The sequence below is a fragment of the Macadamia integrifolia genome, unplaced genomic scaffold (assembly GCF_013358625.1).
Source record: "Macadamia integrifolia cultivar HAES 741 unplaced genomic scaffold, SCU_Mint_v3 scaffold2239, whole genome shotgun sequence".
Lineage (NCBI taxonomy): Eukaryota > Viridiplantae > Streptophyta > Magnoliopsida > Proteales > Proteaceae > Macadamia > Macadamia integrifolia.
This window is the reverse complement of record NW_024868586.1, coordinates 7,742-31,569: the sequence shown is the minus strand read 5'-3', so window position 1 is coordinate 31,569 and position 23,828 is coordinate 7,742. Positions and strand designations below refer to the sequence as shown.

The following is a 23,828-nucleotide window of genomic DNA, read 5'->3' as shown; positions in this document are numbered from 1 at the left end:
CATGCTTGTGAAAATTCTGAAGGCAAAACACTATAGGAGTCGAGACCGAGAACATGCGTTCCAGGTGCTGAGGCAGTACAACATAAAGCTGAACCCGACAAAGTGTGCATTTGGAGTAGCATCGAGAAAGTTCCTTGGCTTTATTGTCTCGGAGAGAGGAATTGAAGCCAATCCGGTGAAAATACAGGCCATCCGAGATATGAGGTCACCACAGAATGTGAAGCAAGTCCAGGAGCTAACAGGTAGAGTCGCCGCCCTAGGACGGTTCATGTCTCGGTCGACTGACAAGTGCCTCCCTTTCTTCAAAGCCTTGAAGGGATCCAAAAAGTTCGAATGGACGGAGGAATGCGAAAAGTCCTTCGGACAACTAAAGGAGTACTTGGCCGCACCCCCACTGCTGACGAAGCCAAATACGGGGGATACCTTGCAGTTATACCTAACTGTATCGGCAGTAAGTGCGGTACTGATAAAGGAAGAAGGAAGACAACAACGCCCTATATATTACGTCAGCCGAACGCTTTTGGACGTAGAAACGAGATATAGAAAAGAGGAAAAAGCAACATACGCCCTGGTGATAGCGGCAAGAAGGCTGAGGCCCTATTTCTAGTCGCACATGGTGTGTGTGCTCCCAGACCAACCACTGAAGAAGATACTACAGAAGTCGGATACGTCTGGCTTCCTAGTAAACTGGGCCTTAGAATTGGGAGAATTGGACATCCAGTACAAGCCGAGAACCATAATAAAAACACAGGCTCTAGCAAACTTCATAGCCGAGACAACACTCCCAGATGAACCCCAGGAGTCTGTCGAGGCTCGGGCGAAAAGGACTTGGGCATTGTACGTGGATGTTGCATCCAACAGCGTGGGAAGCGGCATTGGGATCATGCTTGTTAGCCCCAAAGGATTCAAAATCGAGTATGCAATACGGTTCGACTTCGATGCCTCCAATAATAAAGCTGAGTACGAAGCCCTAATAGTCGGAATAAATCTGGCACGGGCCTTGATGGTACAGGAGTTAGTAGTGCACAGTGACTCACAGCTCGTGGTGCGATAGGTGAATGGGGACTATGAAGCCAAGGAACAAAGGATGGCCGAATACTTAAAGACGGTGCGAGAGAAAGTAACAACCTTCAAGGAGTTCGAGGTAAGGCAGGTGCCGCGGGCAGAGAATACCAGCACAGACGCACTGTCACAATTGGCCACCTTCGACTTCACAGACCTTGGGCGATCGGTGTACTTTGAAGTATTATCCCATCCAAGCACCGAAGAACCCCGGGAGGTATTACCTGTAGGCGAATACGGCCCTAGCTGGATGGATGCCATAATCGAATACCTGAAAGAAGGAACACTCCCAGAGAATAGGGACGAGGCAAGGAAGGTACGAATGCGGTCAGCACACTTCCTTTTGAAGGATGAGACGCTGTACAAAATAGGGTTCACCATGCCGTACCTCAAGTGCCTGAACCCTGTCGATGGTGAGTACGCACTCCGAGAAGTGCATTAAGGGATATACAGCCAACACCTGGGAGACCGAGCCTTGGCCCATAAAGTGTTGTGGCAGGGCCTGTTTTGGTCGACAATGAGGAAGGACACGGAATCGTTCGTCAGAAAGTGCGTTAAGTGCCAGATGTTTGCCCCCGCCCCCAGGCAGCACTCTACCGAGCTCTCATCCCTATCAAACCCAATACCATTCGCCATGTGGGGAATGGACATCCTGGGCCCGTTCCCCTGGCCACGAGACAAAGAAAGTTTATAGTGGTGGCGGTAAACTACTTCACGAAATGGGCAGAGGCCGAAGCACTAGCGACGATATCCGAAAAGAATGTAAGGGACTTCTTCTAGAGGGCGGTAGTCTATCGATTCGGAATCCCTCGGGTGGTGGTAACGGACAATGAAACTTAAGACTTGCCGCCACCCGTTCGGGGTCAGCTAGGCTGGAGAGATGCCATAGTGCCGGAACACCTGGCTGAAGAAAGGGTGAAGGGGGAGCTGAAGCCCGGCCTTGAAGGCATCCAGAAGAAGCAAAGCTCCTTAGGATTTAGGTAGCTTGCTCTATCTTCGGGCCTCGATACCCGAAGGATGAACTCGTCTGGTATGCCACATGACACTCGGAGCTCCATCAACTCCTCTTCGATAATAGTCGAAACTATATTCCTGGCTTCGACCTCTAGGGACTCGTTTGCCTGGGCCCTGGAGTCGAGAAGCCCCTCCCTAATACCTTCACCACTCATGTCACTGATGGTAGAGGACGAGGAGGCATTCGAAGATGTGGATCTGGAGGACGAATCCGAGGACATCCCTCGGACCCGATCGGGACTACGACTCCTAGAGACCACACCCTCGGATGATGAGGAGCCACTACCTAAAGAGTTGGACATGACTTACTTCTGAATGACTGGCCGAACCAAAAGTCAGAGGAAGTTAAGGACGAAGGACGATTGGTCAGAGAAATGAGTAGAAGATGTCAAAATGAGAGAGTGTGACTATTTGTAGGCAATAGTGCGTCGATACGACTCCCCAGCATCATTAAATGCAGTACACGTCATCTACGCACAATTCCTGAAATACACTCTAGCAAAGCGCATGAGCGTATCACCACGCCTGGACTCGTACTGACCTAACCGAAGGTTACAATCTCGGTTGGGATCTCGTGCCAAGGCCGAGTGAACCTGACCGAAGGTCACAACCCCAGTAGGGGCTCAGATGAAGGCCGAGTAGACCTGACCGAAGGTCACAATCTTGGTTGGGAGCTCAGGCAAAGGCCGAGTGGACTTGACCGAAGACCACAACCTCGGTAGGGAGCTCAGGCGAAGCCCTAGTGGACCTGACCGAAAGTCACTACCTCGATAGGGGGCTCAGGCAAAGGCTGAGTGGACCTGACCGAAGGTCACTACCTCGGTAGGGGGCTCATGCCAAGGCTGAGTGGACCTGACCAAAGGTCACAACCTCGGTAGGGAGCTTGGGTGAAGGCCAAGTGGACCTGACCAAAGGTCACTACCTCGGTAGGGGGCTCATGCCAAGGCCGAGTGGACCTAACCGAAGGTCACAACCTCAGTAGGGAGGTCAGGCGAAGGCTGAGTGGACCTGACCGAAGGTCACTACCACAGTAGGGGGCTCAGGCAAAGGCCAAGTGGACATGACCGAAGGTCACAACCTCGGTAGGGAGCTCAGGAAAATGCCGAGTGGGCCTGACCGAAGGTCACTACCTCGGTATGGAGCTCCGGCAAAGGCCGAGTGGACTTGACCGAAGGTCACAACCTCGGTAGGGAGCTCAGGCGAAGGCCGAGTGGACTTGACCGAAGGTCACTACCTTGGTAGGGGGCTCATGCCAAGGCCGAGTGGACCTGACCAAAGGTCACAATCTCGGTAGGGAGCTCAGGCGAAGGCTGAGTGGACTTGACCGAAGTTCAATACCATGGTAGGGGGCTCAGGCAAAGGCCGAGTGTACCTGACCAAAGGTCACAACCTCAGGTGCGGAGCTCAGGCAAAGGCTGAGTGGACCTGACCGAAGGTCACTACCTCGGTACGGAGCTCAAGCAAAGGCCAAGTGGACCTTACCGAAGGTCACAACCTCGGTAGGGGGCTTAGGCGAAGGCCGAGTGGGCCTGACCGAAGGTCACAATCTCGGTTGGGAGCTCAGGCAAAGGCCTAGTGGACTTGATCGAAGTTCACTACCTCGGTAGGGGGCTCAGGAAAAGGCCGAGTGAACTTGACAAAGGTCACAATCTCGGTTAGGAGCTCGTGCCAAAGCTGAGTGAACTTGACCGAAGGTCGGAACCTCGGTTGGTGTCTCAGGCCAGAACCGAACATAACCAACCGAAGGCCATGTTTTTGGGATGAACACCAAAACCGAAGACTGAAAGGGCACTCAAGATAAATTAGATGGTTACTCCCACTGAATGAGCCTCCAAGTGGAAGTAAGGGGGCTGCTGATACGGCAAAATTTGTCATCGAATAAAGCGAGGACACGTGGCAACCGAGGGAGGGACGCATGTCGCTCATCCGATAGAGGCCGCAAGACTCCAAACCATGTGAAGGGAAGGTTCCTGAAGCAGCAAGGCTCCAAATCACATGAGGGGAAGATTCTCGAAGGGGGTTTCTGAAACCCTAGGCCCAACAACCGGAAATTGAAAAGGGACCCAGAGGAGGTATGTCAACACCCACCATTATTCCTGTGAACACATTGTTCTACTAGTCACACTTAGGCCTTAGAGGACTAATCCTGAAGATACCTCTAGGCCTTTGCCTTCTGTGCTTGTGCAAGATTAACTCATAGGCGATTTCGGCAGTAACAATCAGAAACCTTTTAAATTATACTGGTTTTCCCTAGGAGAATCAACTTTTGATCTATCAGGGAGTTGGGAGCATGTGATGGTTGTCTGTTTCTGGGTTGCTTTCAGTTTGAGGTTTTGATCGCCAGCCATTGCGGAGGGAGAGGGTTTCTGAACACTTTGAGATGTCGAAGGAATCTCTTAGATCTTCAAAGCCCGGAGATGGTGACCGTACCACACTTGCCCGGACTTTCAAGTATCTGTTGGGTTAGTTTTGCATTTATGTCATATCTTTTATTATTATTTTTTTTAATTTTCTTTCTCGATTTCAAAACTTTTGCTTACTAATCATAAGGTTTAATCGTTTTATTCATGTTTGGGAACTCAGCCACGCAGTTCTTATCGAGGGGAATCCCTTTTATTTTCAATACGTGGATTGTGAGACACCTTACGGAAGAGGATTATGCGGTAGGAGAAAATCTCTCTGTTACTTCTTAATTCTGTTTATTAGTGATTTGGTTGATTTAGTTCTATCACAACTATGCTTCCATCACTACAACTTCAGATCTTTTCCCTCCCCCCCTCCCCCTTCTTTGTTGGTTTGAATGTACCATTACATTTCAGTACTTCAGTTTGAGCAAAACATGGAGAATTCTTTAACATTTACATAATGGGAACTGTGAAGTAGCCTGACCTATCAAAAAAAAAAAAAGTAGCCTGACCTGTGGCTCAGTGTTGATCAATGCTTAAATTAGCTTTATGTTGACTTGTCTTGCGTTCATTGTGAATATCACTGGTGATTGGTCATGTTGTGGTCTTTGTAAGTTTTTTATCGATAGAACCCTAACATGAGCTCTTGTATTAATTGTTTTAATAGTCCCGAGGCAAAGTCATCTAATTAATTCATCTGGCCATGGCTTCGTCATATGAATCTTGGAGCTTTTTTATTGATTACCATGGTGGTTCTATGGAATACTCTGATGCATACTTTGTGACTTCCTTCCTAAATGTTATATTTCCCCTTAAAATCCTCATCTCTATAGATTTTCTTGCTTTCCGTCTCCTGTTAAATTGGGTCCTTGTGACATGTATTGGGTTCTTAAATCATTTCCTTGTAATGGGTGCAGCTTTTTGCAGTACAATTTCATCTTTTTGTCACGTCTATCTTGTTTCTAAGTAGGGAGGGCTTTCGGCGAGCCTGCATGAGGGCAGATATTAGATGGTAATTTCTTTCTTCATATATTTACGTGAATATCTATATCTTCTTTTTCAGGTGCAATGCCATTTATTTCTGCTTGTTGGTTCGACAGTTTTGGTTAGACATGTTTCTTAGAGTTACTTCTGAGCTATTGCTTTTGGTTTAGTTCATTTACTTGATTTATTTCTTTCTCAATGCAATTATTGTGCACATATCCCACTCTATCATCGTTGATGTTGGTAGTGAGTGTTCTACTTTTTGCACTCAGTCCAACTTATAGGATTTACTGGTTGCATTTTTCTATTCAAGTTTAAAATTTAACATGTAAATGCTGCTAGATTTTTGGTCACTAGAAACAGGTTGAACAGACTAGAAATTGATGAACAAGTATGAAAACCCAAAAAAGAATAGCTTTATGGATTTGCAAATTTGTGCAACCCTTGCCATTAGGAGACCATTGTGTATCTTATCAATGATAGATCCCTTATCATATATTGCCATCTCTTAATTGTCTGCTTCTGTGTTATCCATTTACATGGTTTACTAGTATCAGTGTCATCAAGTCAATGTCTGGAAACTCTGGCGGGGGAAGAAGGAGATTTTAATTATTGTATTATAAACTCTTATAAAAATGTAGATTAATGTTAGAAAAAACAACCTTCATTGTGAACAGAAATAAAAAGAGGAAGTAGTGGACCTCATTGGAATAAATAAAGGGTGATGATAATGAAGACATGAGGGAAAGGATGGTTAAGATACTATTCAATAAAAATCTCCTAAGATTACTTCTCTTAAAGCCAAAACTTAAGATCAAATTTGTTTTTCCTTTATGATTTTCCATTATAGTTTGGAAAAGATTATAGTGCCTAGTTCCTTATTTGAAGTGCTGGTACCTCTAAGCAAACAAAAAATTAAAGTTTTCAACCATAGGTAGTGTAGTTGCAACTTGCATCCTTGTTCTTTCCCCCCTGGCGCATTGTGTAGCACTGCTGGCAGAGGCACCAATATTTTATAGGTAGTGTCATGCCATTTGAAGGAATGCTCACATGGCTTGGATATGTTGATAATCAACTTCTTTTTTACTGGTTCACCTTGTTATACATCATTTGTGTTAGTGAATCCGTATGTGGCACATTAGTGATCAAGTATAGAGTGTATTGAGTTATCCTTTCTTTGCGGCTGGATATTTCAGTTATTGGTAGTCGACTAGCTGATTTTTTACAGCTACTAAAACCCATAATTGAAAGCGAATACATTTGGCACATTTGTGGTACATATGAACTGTCACTTGACTGGTCCGATAGGATTGGCTCTTAGGTCATATTCAACCTTTAGGTCATATTCAACCTTCTTGTTGGATCACATTCAATATTTATAAATTTATCCATTTGTGATGGCTTCTAGTTGTGCTGATGGCTATGGTGATTGCCGAAGGTTATTCTTTTAAGTTATTTGGGTCTCCCTGATTCCTTTGTTGATGGCAATGCCGAAGGTGGAGAATCAAGGAGCCTTGTATTTTTTTTATTTTTTCAGTCTAGGATTGCTCGGAATTTACCTGTACATCTGCCCTTTATATTAATATACTCTTGCTGATTCTTAGCAAAAAGAAAAATAAAAAAAAGAAAATATCCATTTGTTTTCTACTATGTACCATTTTAAAGATACTACTTTTATCTTGCAGTGATGGTGCACAAATGGGAGTAAATGCTGTGAAGCTATTGAAAGTAGCATGGATGACTTTCCCAATTGGAATTCTTTTCACATTTGTAGCATGCATATCTGTCTTCTGGTGGCAGGCTCTAAAATTCACTGATTCCTACGGACAAGCTATCTTGATTCATGGTACTTCCTAATTTCCCTGTCCTATGTTTGGGTTATCCATCTCCCCCCCTCTTTTTGTTATCCACTTTGGTGCGTTCTGGGGTACTGTTGCATGTTTTTCGTTCTGAGGTCCAAACTTGCTAAATGAGATCTACAATTTTATATGGCAGGATTTGCGTGCATATTAGAGCTACTAGCAGAACCCTTGTACATTCTTTCACAGAATTTGCTTCTCCTTGAATTGCGTCTAATGGTTGAAACTGTGGCAACTCTTTCGCGTTGCATGACACTCTACTTCCTCATTGTCAAGCAGACTAATATGGTAAGTTTTAAGCATTTGTTCATCGATATTTTTTATGTGATGGTATTATGGGATTGATGTTTTAATAGATGAGGAACAGAATATACAGCCTTCTGTTTTTTTTTCAAAAGTGAAAAGGTTCTCTGAGACACTGGGGTGGGGTACACTAGCATCATTGATTCTATCTCTCTCCTCTTCACATAAAATGACCTTGTTGCCCTCCAATGTGCAATACTGTTTTGCTGTACCTCAGTGGTGCACTCTTCGATGCCGCTTGCTCAGAGAGCCCTCTCCCCTTTCTTAAACTCGTAATTACTTTAGAATCTGATTTATATTATTATGGGATACTGGCCATGGTTTGCTGTCTACCATTTGAAAATATTTATAGTTGTGTGTCATCCATTAGAATGTTAAATGTTCCACCCCACCACACCAAAAAAAAAAAAAAAAAAAAAAAAATGCAATGATCTGCAAGAATATGAAAATGCAGTCACTAAGAGAGAGAGAGAGAGAGTTTCTTCATTTCCTTGGCTCTTTTCCACCTATGGAGTGGGATAAGCATGATGAATCCCATTATAATAGTATGTCGTATATGCTCGGGGGACATGTTAAATGATCAAATACATGCTTTCTTTCTGTTACATTCATAGTCTCTACCCTTCCTTGGGGATGGGGTTATTTTTCTGAAGAATCCAGTACCTGCTATTGAGAATCCAAAATTTCAGACTTTAAGAGTTGCTGGAACTTTTTGTTTGCCTGGTCCTTGCTTGTATTCAGGTGATTTTATATAGCGGCAGATCTGCTGGTCAGATCGTCTTCCAACTCTGGTTGAGTGCTCCTTTTAGGAAGGCCTTGAAGTCCCCAAAAGCGTGTCCCAACCTAGAAAGTAAATCAGTCTTGGGTGCAATAATAAAACTGACAGAAAACTGGGTTAAAACAGGGGTGCCGCCAGTGGCTAACTCAGGGATTATTGATGTTTGAAGTACCAGGAATTGATCCCCAGTATTACTAACCAGATCTGATGATGAAATCTAAAGCAAACCAGTGAATAAATCTAAAACAACAAAGCTAATCAATGGAGGAAAAATCAGTATCTGGCTTGGAATAAAAAGAGTATGATGAAAGTATGATGAAAGATCCACCCACAGGATCAGATTCCCTCTGTCCTAGGTTCATGCCATAGCTGACTGAATCTCACAGCTGAGTTGCATAACTTCAAGCTTCAAATTCATTAAATCGTGAGGAACCCTTGGCTTTACAAGTTTATATAGAAATGAATGAAATCTATTCCTAATCTGAGTAGGAAATCAGATCCTAGTCTAACTATGAAATATTCCTATTGCTAATTTCAAGCATGACTTAGTCAAGCTAGGCCTTAAGCTGGGCTTGTTGCTGGCCTCTTTTCTCTTGTGAGAGTATGTTAGATACTCCTTCCTGCATCAGTTTAGTTCTCCTCCATAGCAGCTGGTCGATGGGGAGGGGTTCATTTTGCGACTTGTTTTTTACTTTTCTCATCTGAATTGGCTCAGGATTCTCCTATGCTGAGTCTGAGACAGCTTTACTTAATTCTACAAATAAGTGTAAGTGGCTACAACGTAGTTGTCATGACATCTAGGTGGCTGAAGGCATTGGAGGGGGCCTGGACACAAAGTGACATGAACAACGCATTGAAGGCTCCCGCCTAGGCGACTAAGGCGATGCCTTGACAACCATGCTTTAGCTCTACCAATTGAATTTTTTGGTGAATAGAAGCTGTTGCATTGCTGGCTCTGTGGATTTCAGATCTGTGCTTCTGTGGATTCAGGAGTGGTGCTCAGTGGATTCTGAGTGAGGCTGCTGTGGATATAGTAGCAGAATCTCGGGGATTCTAGGTGAGGTGCTGGTGGATTTTATATCTTCGGTTTAGGAGGAGAAAATGGTTCTACTGTCTTTCTTCTATCTATTCTCTTTCATGTTTCAGGTAAGAAATTCCTAAATTATGCACTCTGTGATTTACTTGATTGCTGGAATGTCTCAATTTCTAGTTTCTACTTAATTTCATATCAAGATGATGAGCAGTTTTCCTGCTTAGACCTTGCTAGACTTTTCTATCAATTCCCCTTGTTTGATTTCAAATTCTGTTGTAGAACTCTATTTTAAAATTGATCTTCAAGTTTCCTTTTTCAGATTTGAATAAGAGATGATGCACAACAGGGAATAGCTTCAAGACTTCAACTAACCTTTAAATAAATGATTGAACAACTGAACAGCTTCAAAACATACTTTATATTGCATTGACAGAATAGAGGAAATAAGATAGAAGAAGAATGATATGACTTGAAGAGTCCCACCCCAAGCCTAGGCTAGTATCTCACCAATCACCCCAGCCTCTTACTAAGAGCAGAATCTCACTAAAGTTCTGTTTCTCAGAGAAGAATTGTATAACTTCAATTTCATTCAGATTCTTATCTTTTTTCAAAATGCTTACAAGCAGCTCTTTTATAGAGTGGTTGGGAGGAGTCTAGACTCTCGTTGGGACTTTCTCTTAGACTTAATGACCTTTCATTTCCAAGGACTTATATTGGGACTTTTCAAGATATAATGAACTTTACAGTTTCAAGGTCTTTCACAACTAACAATGAAACTAATCTATTGACATCCCTAAGAAGCTATTGATACCCCAAAGATTTCAATACTTTTGAGGACTAGATACAACTAACTAGTTAAATTCGTATGGCGATGTTGTTTTATGGTTGTCTTTCTTGGAAACATCGGCCATGTGGCGGTGATGACGTGGCCAATTTGGGTGACATGGCTGAAAGTGATGACATGGAAGCGTTCGATGTCACCGATGAGATAATAGGGACGCATGGTGTGCGTAGAGTAGATTGATACATCCATGGTAGGTGGTATGGGTTTTCGGGTCAAAATAGGCAAAATTGGCCCACTTATGCTCAGGGGCATTTTCGGCAGTGAAAGTGATATTTCTTGGAAGACATTTTCTTCATTAAAAAGATAGATTGTAATTTATCTAGTCCAATGCTTTTGATTTTGTCTTGTTCCGATACTGTATGAAGAAGTTATGGCATCCGCGGTCAAAATATAGCTTTGTCACAGTCGGGGGCAGTTTCGGCATTAAAGATAAATTTTTTGGAAGAAACTTTCTTTGTGTAACGATACGACAAAAATCCAATCTTTCTAATGCTTTTGATTTCGTCGCGTTTCGATTTTGTATAAGTTGCGACATCAGAAAAATCTAGGGGCATTTTGGTATTTTTACATGGCTGATTCGGACGATTGTCTCTTCTGGAAAGTTGTAGAGTGTTGAGTTGTGGTTCTAACGCTTTTCATTTCAGCTAAATTGGAGTTCATATGAGAAAGTTATGAAGGTTTCCGAGGAGCCGGTTCGAAATGCCAAACCGGAAAATCCCCAATTGCTCTCGGTGTTGGGTGATTTTCCAGTTTTTATTTTTGAAATTTCAGGTTTTTTTGTGAAACTTTCAAGACTTGAGGCTGTGGGGGTGTTTTAGCACTAGAAATATGAAGGCAGGGGCTGTTTGTAATATGGAAGGCTTAAGGATTCGGGATGGACGATTGTGGACTTCCCACGTAGGCGCGATGCCCATCCAAAGGCTTCTGAGCTTGGGCGCTGACGTGGCGGACCAGATGCCATCGTGAGATCACCCATTGGCTAGGTGCATAAGTATTGATGCTTTGGCACTGCACTTGATCAAGGCGTGTTGTGGTGTTTCGCGCGTGCATAGAAGGTATTATTTAGATTCCAATCTCTAAGATCTTATGAGATTGATTTTGAATCTAATCCAAGAGAAGGGGTCGTTGCTTGGAGCAATGGCAAAGGGCTCTTTCCGCCTATGCAGTGGTGCGGTTTCGAGTCCTGGGAACCAGCCTCTTCGTAAAGGGGGTAAGGCTGTCTACCTATATACTTTCCCATAACCCTGCTTAAGTGCGGGAAGCCCTTGTGCACTGGGCAACGGCCTTTTTTTTTTTTTTTTTTCCAAGAGAAGCCGATCCAATGGCTGAGAGATGCTTCACCTTTTTAAAAGTAAAGGAGACAAGGCTCCTTAAAAGGTGCTGCCACAACCAATGACATTTAGACAACCAAAAGGTGGCTGACGCGCCTGCATCAGCATGATGTCAGCAGGTCCAATCAATGCTTTAAAGATTCTCTCATCTTATGGTGCTGATTCATTGACTGTTTGATGAATCTAATGGCTGATATTAAAGACTCATGTGATCCCAAATCTATGGCCAAATCTGCGCCGCCAGCGTATGCCACACCTAAGATCCGAAGATTCCATTTTCTGGCTTTTTGGTTTGCCCAACTTCAAAGGGCCATATCTCCCTCATCCCAACTTCGATTTGGGTGATTCAATTTGGAGATTCTTCACAATTCCAAGCTCTACACAACAGAAGGAAGAGATTAGGCAGACGGGTTGTAGAGGTGGCGGAAAAAATGAGTTGAATCTCGTGGAAGGCTTAGGGTTTGAAGGAAGGATTTTATCCTCTTGCACTTAAGTTCAAAGGCTCCATTAGAGGCTTAGGAAACTGCTGTAATCTAAGGCAGCATGCTCCATTGGTAGTTGCCAAGAGAAAGAAAGAGAAAAGAGAAGAGAAGAGGGAAATAGAGAAGAAGTTTTCCCCTGTGTGTGTGTGTGTGTTGAATGCCTCTCAAGAAAGGTCTTCTCAAGCCCATTAATTGAGTTTGATAGTTCTTGTTGAGAATATTATTTCTCCATTGCTGTATTATAGGGATGACGAGAAGAGAAGTAGAGAGAGGAGTGTGTTTGTGTGTGTGTGTGAATGCTATTGTTGCTACATTGAAAGCAAAGACAGGGAGGAAAGAAAAAAGAAGAAGAAGAACCTAGAATTTGGTTCTTGTGAGTAGTTTCAATAGACCCAAGTGCCAACCGGGTTTGAAGTATTGGTGGCACTGAGACAATGTGGTTGTGGTCCGCATCAAGTGGAGATCGACGGCATCGCAACTCCGGAGGTTGCTCCTTGCCACGGTAACCTCATTTTTGTCAAATTTTCATTATTATAAATCACTGTAGGCAAGATGTTTGATAAAACGCCTAAGTGATAGTTGTAGTCTATTCTGGGGGAAATTTGTATGTATAAGTGCTTCACTATAGGGCATTGTTATAAGCCCAGCCTTATTTTTGTAATTGGTGTTCAATGGGTGCTAGACACAAGGGTTGTGTGTTCCTTGGTAGTTACTACTACCTAAACCTAATTACCATGGGTGTGGCCTCTCAGATCATTTTGGGAAAACTGGGATGAAGACCTAGCCTTTGTAAGTCAAGGGTGAAAACTGAGAATGTGTTCTCTTGGCTGTGGGTGCAGTCATAATTAATATTGAGTAAATGCTTAGACCAATAGTGGCATTACTCCGTGCATGTAGGCAACTGGCTGAAGCACGCATTTCTTGTGTTGTGGATATGTATGGTCGTATTTGTATTGTGGATTGGAGTGCTTGGCTGCAGGATAGGTGTGTACATTTGGTAGACCTGGCCACTTAGTGGTGCAGTGTGGATGTGTATACGACTATGTATGTATGAGTCAGTGATTGTCATGTGGCGTTTGAGACAGCTCTGGGCATTCTGTTTATGTGAGTAAGTTCTGTGCAACAGTGAGAGATATCAGTAGTTCAAATGGCGTCATTAGTAGACTGTGACTGAGAGTGAGCCTCATCAGCTGGTGACCTGGCAAGAAACCAATTGAGGGAAAGTTTTTGGACCCATTGATTCACCTCCCTCAGTGTCAATTGAGACCTAACAATTGGTATCAGCGCTAGGGCTCTTGAGATAGCTTAATAGCTCTGAGTGATCCGGTTGGTTGAAGATGGTTGTTGGTGACAGGTCTACTTCTGGAGCTCCTATATTTGATGGATCAGAGTTTACATTTTGAAGGAGATTAATGAAGTCATACATTGGCTCATTGGGATATGATCTATGGAGTGCAGTGATTAATGGGAGTGCAGACTCCAGTATTGACTCTAGGGCTATAGAAATTATGTTGGATGGATTGGCAGACAATGTGAGTGTCAAAGTCAGTTCATGCACATCAGCTAGGGCTATATGGGAGAGACTATACAGTCTATATGGAGATAAGTCAACACTCAAAGCAGACCAGTTATATGAGTCAGAGTCTACATTAGAGGTTGAGAGAAGATTTTTAGATGAGTGCTCCACTAGTGGATCTGAGTGTGTTGAGGCACAGGTTAACATGGTTGGAGAGATGACTGCAGGTCAGGATGAGATCACATTTAGTTTGAAGACACATGTGAGGGAGTGCAGCTTCATAATTTCAGCGTTAGAAGCACAGTTCATCAACAAAGACGAGAGAAGTGGCAACCTTGAAGATAGTCATAGTTTTGAGGGCACAACTATCAGAGTCTGAGACTCAGCTTAGGTTGTAGTGTCAGATGTGCAATAGGCATGAGGCAGAGATCACAACCCTTTAGACTCAGTTAGCAGAGTTAAAGAGGAGCAAATTAGCCACCTCACCTGTAGTTGTTGAGACTGACAGACATCCAGCTCAGATTGTGAGTTGTCAAAAGTCACCAATCATCAGCTCTGGTTCTATAATAGAGCAGGATGAGTCATCAGGGAAAGCTACAGAGACCAATTGAGATCAGACCACAGAGACAGACTACAGGAAAGACACAGAAGAGAGCTTAGAGGAGACAGAGGAATAGAGAGCAGAGGCATAGTAGTGAGATGAGATCTCATACACATTAGACATAGTTTGGAGCAATTCACAAGATACAGAGAGCAGACGTAGAGTGGCAAAGTTGGTGGTTATGGCAGTTTTGGGAGAGCTTATCAGTAGAGACCAATTGAGCAAGGGAAGTTCAGCAGGTTCAGTCATCAGAGGCCTAAACAGGTAACTTCTCAGCAGAGGCAGATGATTTCCACCTATACGCATAATGTTCTATCGAGTTTGCATTGGCAATCCCCAGTGATACAATCACACTTTCAAGGGTATTATCACAGATGTAGTGGATATGGGCATATGAGAGCTTAGTGCACATCCAGAGTAGTTCCCAGCTATGGAGGAAAGATTCCTATAGCACCACTGAGCAGACATCCAACTTGGACATTGGGCCAAGCATTGCAAGGCAGTACTCTCCCCTCAACTATACAAGAGGAGAGAGACTATCAAATATCTAGAACCAAAAGGTTAAAAAGAGGTTCTAGAAGAAAAATTAATGAGAGGCAATCCAAGAAGCATCAACCATAGTCTAGTGACCAGTCTCAAGTGGCTTTATGAAGTGTGGAAAATAAAGGACACACAGAAGATACATGCATCAGTCAAACAGATCAAGAAAAAGGGTGAGGTAGCAATGAACATAATCTGGAAAGCAAAGGCAGATGTTGGTTCTATAGTTATACAGGCAAGGTTTAGAAAGGGAAGATCATCTGTTGGGAAGGCAACAGAGAGGTCTACAATTGTTTTGGCTGGACAAAGACAGAGACTAAAAAAGACAGTGACTAAGCAGAGAGGCAGAAAAAGTGTGAGAGCTTCTAAGAAGAAGCACATGCCAAGGACTAAGGCAGTTGGTCAATTGAGATGGAGAAAGAGGCACACAGAGGAGTATGCAGTTACACTTGCCACCCTCACATTACCTAGACAAGGTGTGGGAGTGGGAACACCTCCCAAGCACTAGGTGCACCTGTGTGCGTAAGAAGAGAGGGAGCTCAATAAAGGTTTAGTAATGCCCCCAGCAGGACTCAGATTATGGAAGTAGAGTTCCTGCAATAGTGCTTGGATTAGAGACATCAGTTAATGCATTGTTGGGTCCCGATTGACATTAAGAGGGGGTGAATCAATGTGTCCAAAAACTTTCCCTCAGCTGGTTATTTGCCAGGTCACCAGCTGATGTGGCTCACTCTCAGTCAGTCTACTGATGTTGCCAATAGCTGCTATGTGAACTACTGATATCTTTCACTGCTGCACAGAACTTACTGACATAAACTGTATTGCTGCCCAGCGCTATCTCATAAACCCCACACGACAATCACTGTGTCATACATAAATAGTCGTATGCACATCCACGCTGCACCATCAAGTTGCCAGGTCTACCAAATGTACACACTCATCCTGCAACCAAGCACTCCAATCTACAATACAAATACGAGTATACACATCCACAACACAAGAACTATGTGCTTTGGGTAGTTGCCTACATGCACGGAGTAATGCCCACCGTTGGGCTTAACATTACTCAATACTAATTGTGACTGCACCCACAGCCAAGGGAACACATTCCCTAGTTTTCCCAGAATGATCTGAGAGGTCGGACCCACGGCAAATAAGTTTAGGTAGTAGTAACTACCAAGGAACACACAACCCCTGTGTCCAGCAGCCACTGAGCACCAATTACAAAAATATGGTTGGGCTTATAACAATGTCCTATAGTGAAGCACTTATACATGCAAATTTCCCCCAAAATAGATTACAATTATCATTTAGGCATTTTATCAAACATCTTGCCTACAGTGATTTATAATAATGAAAATTTGACAAAAGTGAGGTTACCTTAGCAAGGAGCAACCTCCGGAGATGCGGTGACATCGATCTCCACTTGATGCGGACCACAACCACGTTGTCTTGGTGCCGCCAATACTTCAACCCCGTTGGCACTTTGGTTTATTGAAACTACTCATAAGAATCAAATTCTAGGTTGTTCTTCTTCTTTCTTTTCTCCTGTCTTTGCTTTCAATGTAGCAACAATGGCATTCATACACACATTCCGTCTCTCTCTACTTCTCCTCTTCTAGTCTTCCTTGTAAATATAGCTTTAATGGAGAAATAATATTCTCAACAAGAACCATCAAACTCCATTAATGGGCTTGAGAAAATCTTTCTTGAGAGGCATTTAAGACATACAAAGAGACGGGAAAACTTCTTCTCTATCTCCCTCTTCTTTTATTCTTTTCCCTTTTCCTTTTCTTTCTCTTGGCAACTACCAATGGAGCTTGCTGCTTTAGATTACAGCAGCTTCCTAAGCCTTTAATGGAGCCTATGAACTCAAGTGCAAGAGGATAAAATCCTTCCTTCAAACCCTAAGCCTTCCACGAGCTTCAACTAGTTTTTTTGGCTATCTCTGCAACCCCTCTGCCTACTCTCTTCCCTTTGGTGTGTAGAGCTCAGAATTATGAAGAATCTCCAATTTGGATCACCCAAATTGGAGTTGGGATGAGGGAGATATGGCCCTTTGAAGTTGGGCAAACCAGAAAGCTAGAAAATAGAATCTTCGGATTTTAGGCATAGTGTACGCTGGTGGCACGCGCAACAACGGCGCAGATCTGGCTGTTGATTTGGGATCACATAAGTCTTTAATATCAGCCATTAGATTCGTCAAACGGTCAATGAATCAGCACCATAAGATGAGAATCTTTAAAGCATTGATTGGACCTACTGACATCATGCTGATGTAGGCATGTTAGCGACCTTTTGGTTGTCGAATTGTCATTGGTTGTGGCAGCACCTTTTAAGGAGCCTTGTCTCCTTTACTTATAAAAAGGTGAAGCATCTCTCAGGCATTGGATCAGCTTCTCTTGGATTAGATTCAAAATCAATCTCATAAGTTCTTAGAGATTAGAATCTAAATAATACCTTCTATGCACGGGTGAAACACTACAGCACGCCTTGATCAAGTGCAGCTCCAGAGCATCAATACTTATGCACCTAACCAATGGGTGAACTCGTGATGGCATCTGGTCCACCGCGTTAGTGCCCAAGCTCAGCAGCCTTTGGATGGGCATCGCTCCTACGTGGCAAGTCTACAACCGTCTTATCCCAAATCCTTAAGCCTTCTATATTACAAACAACCCCTGCCTTCATATTTCAAGTGCTAAACACCCCCACAGCCTCTTGAAAATTTCACAAAAACCCCTGAAATTTCAAAAATAAAATCTGGAAAATCCTCCCAACACCGAGAGCAACTGGGGATTTTCCGGTTTGGCATTTTGAATCGGTTCCGTAGAACCCTTCATAACTTCCTCACACGAACTCCGATTTAGCTGAAACGAAAAGCGTTGGAACCACGACTCGACGCTCTACAACTTCATAGAAGACCCAATCATTTGACTCATCCTTGTAAAAAGACTAAAATGCCCTTAGCCTTTCCAATGTCACAACTTTCACATACGGAATCCAAACGCTACGAAATCAAAAGCGTTGGAAAGATTGGATTTTTGTCGTATTGTTACATGGAGAAAGTTTCTTTAAAAAAATCATCTTCAATGCCAAAATTGCCCCCGATTGCTACAAAGCTATATTTTGATCGCAGATGCCGTAACTTCTTTATATGGTATCGGAACGCGATGAAATTAGAAGCATTAGACTAGATAAATTACAATCTATCTTTTTCATGAGAAATAGTTCCAAAAATGTCGTTTTCATTGTTGAAAATTCCCTTGAGCGTAAATAGGCCAATTTTGCTAGTTTTGAGCCGAAAACCCGTACCACGTGCTATGGATGTATCAATCTATTTTATGCACACCATTTGACTATGTCATCGATGACACTGGACGCTGCTATGTCATCACTTTCAGCCATGTCACCCAAACTGGCCATGTCATCACCGCCACATGGCCGATGTTGCCGACAAGGACAACTATAAAACAACAATCTCCCCCTTTGGAGTTGTTGGTAACCGCCTTATCACCAATACTCTCCAAAGCTCCAATGAGTAACTCTCCCCCTTTAACAAGTACAAAGGGTGAACCAATGGACTCCCCCCGAGTCCAATACGGGTAGCAACATCTAGCAACTTGCTCCCCCTCTCCCTAAGCCCCTATTTCTTGGGATGAACCACCACTCTCAGTTTTTGTCTGAGGAACTCAAACTGATCTCTGGGAAGTGGTTTATTGAAGATATCAACCATTTGCTCTGCTGTGGGAACGAACTCCATTCTTACTTCACTTTCCATCACCTTGTCTATATACCGAATGACATTGTGCTTCGTTCTAGAATGCATCACTGGATTCTTGAAAATGTTGATAGCACTCGTATTGTCACAATACAGTGGTACTGGTTAGTCAACCTCAACACTCAGATCTTTCAACATCTGCTTTATCCACAACATTTGTGTACAACAGGATGTAGCTACGATGTACTCTGCCTCTGTTGTTGAAAGAGAAACTAACTCTTGTTTCTTGCTGTGCCAAGCCACCAAGCTGCTTCCCAAATAGAAGGCACCACCAGTAGTGCTCATCCTGTCATCCACACATCCTGTCCAATCTGCATATGAGAAAGTTGACCTTTGGATACCATAACCCAAACTCACTAGTCCCCTTCAGATATCTGAAAATTCTCTTCACTGCTGCTACGTGTGTTTCCTTTGGTCCTACTTGGAATCTGGCTACTATGCACACAACTTATAAGATGTCAGGCCTACTAGCTGGCGAATACAACAGACAATCAATTATTGACCTGTACGAGGTGTGGTCAACTGATGGAGAGTCATCTTCCTTGCTCAACTTACACCTAGTCATTATAGGTGTAGTAACCGGCTTTCAATCCTCCATGGTGAATCTCTTCAACATCTCCCTTACATACTTGGACTAAGATATGAAGATGCCTACCTTTTTTTGACTAATTTGTAAACCTAAGAAGAATGACAGTTCACCCAACATAGACATCTCAAACTCATCTTGCATCCTCATTTCAAAATCTCTAGACAACTCATCTTTGTGAGCCCCAAAGATGATGTCATCTACATACACATCCACCACTAACTGACTGCTTTATTCAGTTATGATATAGAGATTATTGTCCACTAGACCTTTTTTGAAACCCAACTTGCACAAGTAGGAGTTCAATCTAGAATACCATGCCCTTGGAGATTATTTCAAACCATACAATGCCTTCTTCAATCTGCACAAGGTTCTTCACTCAGTTGAAACCCATCAGGCTGCTTTATATAAACCTCTTCCAAGTTTCTATTCAGGAAAACTGATTTGACATCCATCTGATAGACCTTGAACCCCTTGTACACTGACAAACCCAAAAACATTCTGATAGTCTCAAGTCTTGCCACTGGAGCAAAATTTTCTTCAAAATCAATACCTCAACTTGATAACTCTCCCTCTTTGACTTCAGTATCAAATAACTATAACATCTCTCTAGAGCAATCTTTCTCAGTGTGAGATACAAGCATCTATAGGAGTGCCCATACGCATCTTCCCAATCTTACAGATGTGAGAGTTCAAACTACATAGGATTGCCCATACACATATTCTCTATCCTATGAGTTAAAATCTCAATTGCTCAACTGACCTCATATCCGCTTCAACGCTGCTCTCCAGTACTAGTGTTGCCTCAACTTGATATACACCATCAAGAACAATTTGCAGTACACAACTGCTCAATTCACCAGCTTCCTATCATAAATTTCTGCATCCAGTTTACACAACATATCATTCCCTTTGTCACTTGTGCTGAAATATTCAACTTTGTCAAAGTCAAACAATCACCATGATCACGCAAAACTGCACTCTGACAACTACCACTGAGCTTGATACCAACTGAATCTCTGACTCATACTGATGCATACAAAAGCTGATTGTTGTCTGTTATACTCACAACTGCATACCTCTGACCATCATTGACATCTTCACCTACTCTGTCCTTTGACTAACATTGAATTACCCATATGATGAATGCTCTATCAAGATGAAACCATTCAAAGGAATTGTGCATCAACTGATGTCTCTAATCCAAGTATTACTGCAAGAACTCTGCTTCCATAATTTGAGTCCTACTGGGGGCACTAATAAATCTTTAGTGAGCTCCCTCTCTTCTTGTGCACAGAGGTGCACCTAGTGCTTGGGAGGTGTTCCCATTCCCACACCTTGTCTAGGTGATGTGAGGGTGGCAAGTGTAACTGCATATCCTTATGTGTGCCTCTTTCTCCATCTCAACTGACCAGTTGGCTTGGTCCTCTGCATGTGCTTCTTCGTAGAAGCTCTCACACTTTTTCTACCTCTCTACTTAGTCACTATCTTTTTCAGTCTTTGTCTTTGTCCAGCCAAAACAACTGTAGACCTCTCTATTGCCTTCCCAACGTGTGATCTGCCCTTTCTAAACCTTGCCTGTATAATTGTAGAACTAACATCTGCCTTTGCTTATCCTTCATTTCATATATGGGCTTTCAAAATAGTCCCATTACAACAGAAAACATAAAAGTTACTTATTTAAACCATTAGACTAGGGTTTGAGCTTGTTCCAGTTTGAATACTTGTGCTGGAACCTCTCTTAATCTACATCAGCTTGCCTAAGATACCATGAAATTGTGGATTATATATTTCTTCTTTTAAGATATTGACATGTTGGTCTGTCATCTTCGTATGTGGGGTCTAATATGTCTGTTATTCAGCTTCTCCTTGATCAAGCAATGCCATATTCCACAAGATTGTAGCCCTTACTAACAGTGGTTTTATTGTCCCAATATGAACTCATTGGTCCTTGGCACCTTACCATAGATGATGGTGCTACTCAGAGGGATACTGGAATAAAGACTACTAGTTCAGAGGTTCCCATTGGTCCAGAGGTTACTGTTCAGGGGGAGCCATCAATTTAGGAGCAGGAGGCTCCCATTCAGGAGGAGCCATAGATTCAGCAGAAAACACATGATGGTTCAGTGATACAGGTGTTCTCTCGAAAAAAAAAGGAGAGTTGAAACTACCACTCATACTACCACTGCTACTCCATTGCCCCCTAATCGTAAGTCTTCTCTTCCAGGTATAACCTTTCCCCTCACTTTTGATCAGTCTCTTGATGTTTCTATTGCTCATAGAAAAGGTAATAGGATTTGTACTCAGCATCTTATTTCTAATGTGGTGTTATATAATGCTCTCTCCCCATCATATTGTGCATTTGTGTCTTCCTTGTCTTCTATTTCCATTCCTAAAACCTGGTAGGAGGAAAATATAGAACCTAAGTGGAAGGAGGCAATGAATGAGGAGATGAGAGCTCTTCACAAGAATAGCACATGGGATCTGATTATTCTTCCCCTGCAAAAGCTACCAGTTGGCTGCAAATGAGTGTTCACGGTCAAGCATAATGTTGATGGGACTGTGGATCGATACAAGGCAAGACTGGTGGCAAAGAGCTTTACTCATATTTATGGGATTGACTACTAGGAGACCTTTGCCTCTGTAGCAAAAATGAATACAGTTCGAATTATCATCTCTTGTGGGGTGAACCAAGGATGGTAGCTATAACAACTGGATGTGAAGAACGCCTTCCTTCATGGAGAGCTGACTGAAGAGGTGTATATGGACATTCCACTTGGATACTCTAGTTCAGAAACACAAGACAAGGTGTGTAAACTGAAGAGAACTCTGTTTGGATTGAAACAATCTCCGAGGGCATGGTTTGGTCGCTTTCACAAGGTTGTGATAGCTATTGGCTTTACACAAAGTAGTGCTGATCATACACTATTTATTAAAAGGGTGGGTGATCAGATTACAGTGCTGATAGTATATATGGATGATATTGTTGTTACTGATAATGATACAGATGAAATCTTTAAGCTCAAGCCTATTTTGGTAAGGAGTTTGAGATCAAGGACCGAGGAAGGCAAAAATACTTTCTTGGCATTGAGGTGGCACATTCAACCAAGGGTATTGTTCTCTCCCAGAGAAAATATACCTTGGACCTCCTCTGAGAGACTGGCATGTTAGGGTGTAAACCCCGGATACTCCTATTGTGGCTAACTCTCATCTCAGAAGCAAGGAAGGTGAACCTGTTGGTAAGGTCGGTATCAAAGACTAGTTGGAAGACTCATATACCTATCCCATACAAGACCATACATAGCTCATGCAGTAAGTTTGGTGAGTCGGTACATGCATGATCCCTATTCATCACATATGGATGCTGTGAACCGGATTCTTAGGTATTTGAAGACAGTATCAAGAAACGGCATTTTATTCTCTCCTACAGATCACATGAGGATTGAGACGTACATTGATGTTGATTGGGCAGGTTCTCCAAATGATCGTCGTTCTACTACTGGCTATCGTACATTTGTTGGTGGTAACTTACGTGGCGCAGTAACAAGCAGTCAATTGTGGCTAGATCAAGTGCAGAGGCTGAGTTTCGAGCTATGGCACATGGGATTTGCGGCTACTTTGGTTGCAGAGTCTCCTTCATGACCTAAGTGTGTCCATCCAAGTGCCAATGTTACTATATTGTGATAATAAGTCAGTCATCAGTATTGCACACAACCCTGTTCAGCATGATTGTACCGAGCATGTCGAGATCGATAGGCATTTCATGAAGGAGAAGTTAGAGCAAGGATTGATCTGTATTCCTTTTGTGTGAAGTGAAGATTATTTAGCAGATGTTCTCCCAAAGGGACTTAGTAGTAAATCCTTTTATTTTATTTTGTCCAAGTTGGGTGTGTGTGATATCCATGCACCAACTTGAGGGGGGTGTTAGATAACGCATGTAATTAGGACTATATTTGGGCTACTTAACTTAGACTCATGTAAGTACTAAGATTAGTATTTTATTATAAATAAAGGAGAGACTGTGGTACAAGTCCAGTTTTCCCCTATTCTTCATATAGTAAGGACCAGCTCCTTCAATTGCAGCGTCTGCTAGAGGAGTTCATAAACCCATGACCCAGAGGAATATTTCCTTTCAGGTTGTTGGTAGACATTGCTGCTAATATGCTTTTATATGGATTGGTTGGAACAGTTTGAATTTTGTTCTGATCGCTAATTGACCTTATTTATATAAGGCTTATGTTTAACCATGATAAATTAATCTTTTCACAGGAAAAAGTGATTGTATTTGCATTATCACAGACTGCATATGGAGCTTGCTTGTTCTTAGGATATTGGGGCTATTTTTTTCTCACACACCTGGTGAGAAGTTCAGACCTTTTCCCCTTCAGGTACATTTCTATTTATAAACTGCTCGTTTCAATAATGATGTGAATGCTTTTAGCTTGGCCATCCGATACATGATGATGCTATAGTTTATAATGAAGAAGAAAATAAATCATACATGAGATTAAGATAGCTCAAAAGTAGATAAAAGCTTCAACTTTGGTACCAGTCATAGTTCCTTCTATTTTTATTTTCAAAATTTCTCATCTTATTATTACATTGAGCATCAAAGAATAAATGGAGGTGGGTTCCCTTTCCCTTGACATTCCTGAAGTCATATGTATCTCCAATCATTTGGTAGAGAAATATGCTTCAGATGCCACCCCAAC

The 23,828-nt window shown here is 42.6% G+C and overlaps 1 protein-coding gene across 3 annotated transcripts in view; it reads left to right on the top strand.

The window, feature by feature from the left end:
• The first annotated feature begins 4,130 nt into the window (after window positions 1–4,130).
• The window catches only part of LOC122066112 (protein RFT1 homolog), a 25,605-nt gene continuing 5,907 nt past the window's right edge, over window positions 4,131–23,828 (top strand). For 2 of the 3 annotated variants that reach the window (XM_042629930.1, XM_042629933.1), the window contains exons 1-6: window positions 4,201–4,538; window positions 4,660–4,739; window positions 5,399–5,493; window positions 7,151–7,311; window positions 7,461–7,612; window positions 23,386–23,504. In XM_042629930.1, the coding sequence (XP_042485864.1) occupies window positions 4,457–4,538; window positions 4,660–4,739; window positions 5,399–5,493; window positions 7,151–7,311; window positions 7,461–7,612; window positions 23,386–23,504 (689 nt within the window). In that variant the 5' untranslated portion in view covers window positions 4,201–4,456. Of the gene's footprint in view, window positions 4,149–4,200; window positions 4,539–4,659; window positions 4,740–5,398; window positions 5,494–7,150; window positions 7,312–7,460; window positions 7,613–23,385; window positions 23,505–23,828 lie in introns of those variants that run through there. The other variant, XM_042629932.1, reaches the window with a different exon arrangement.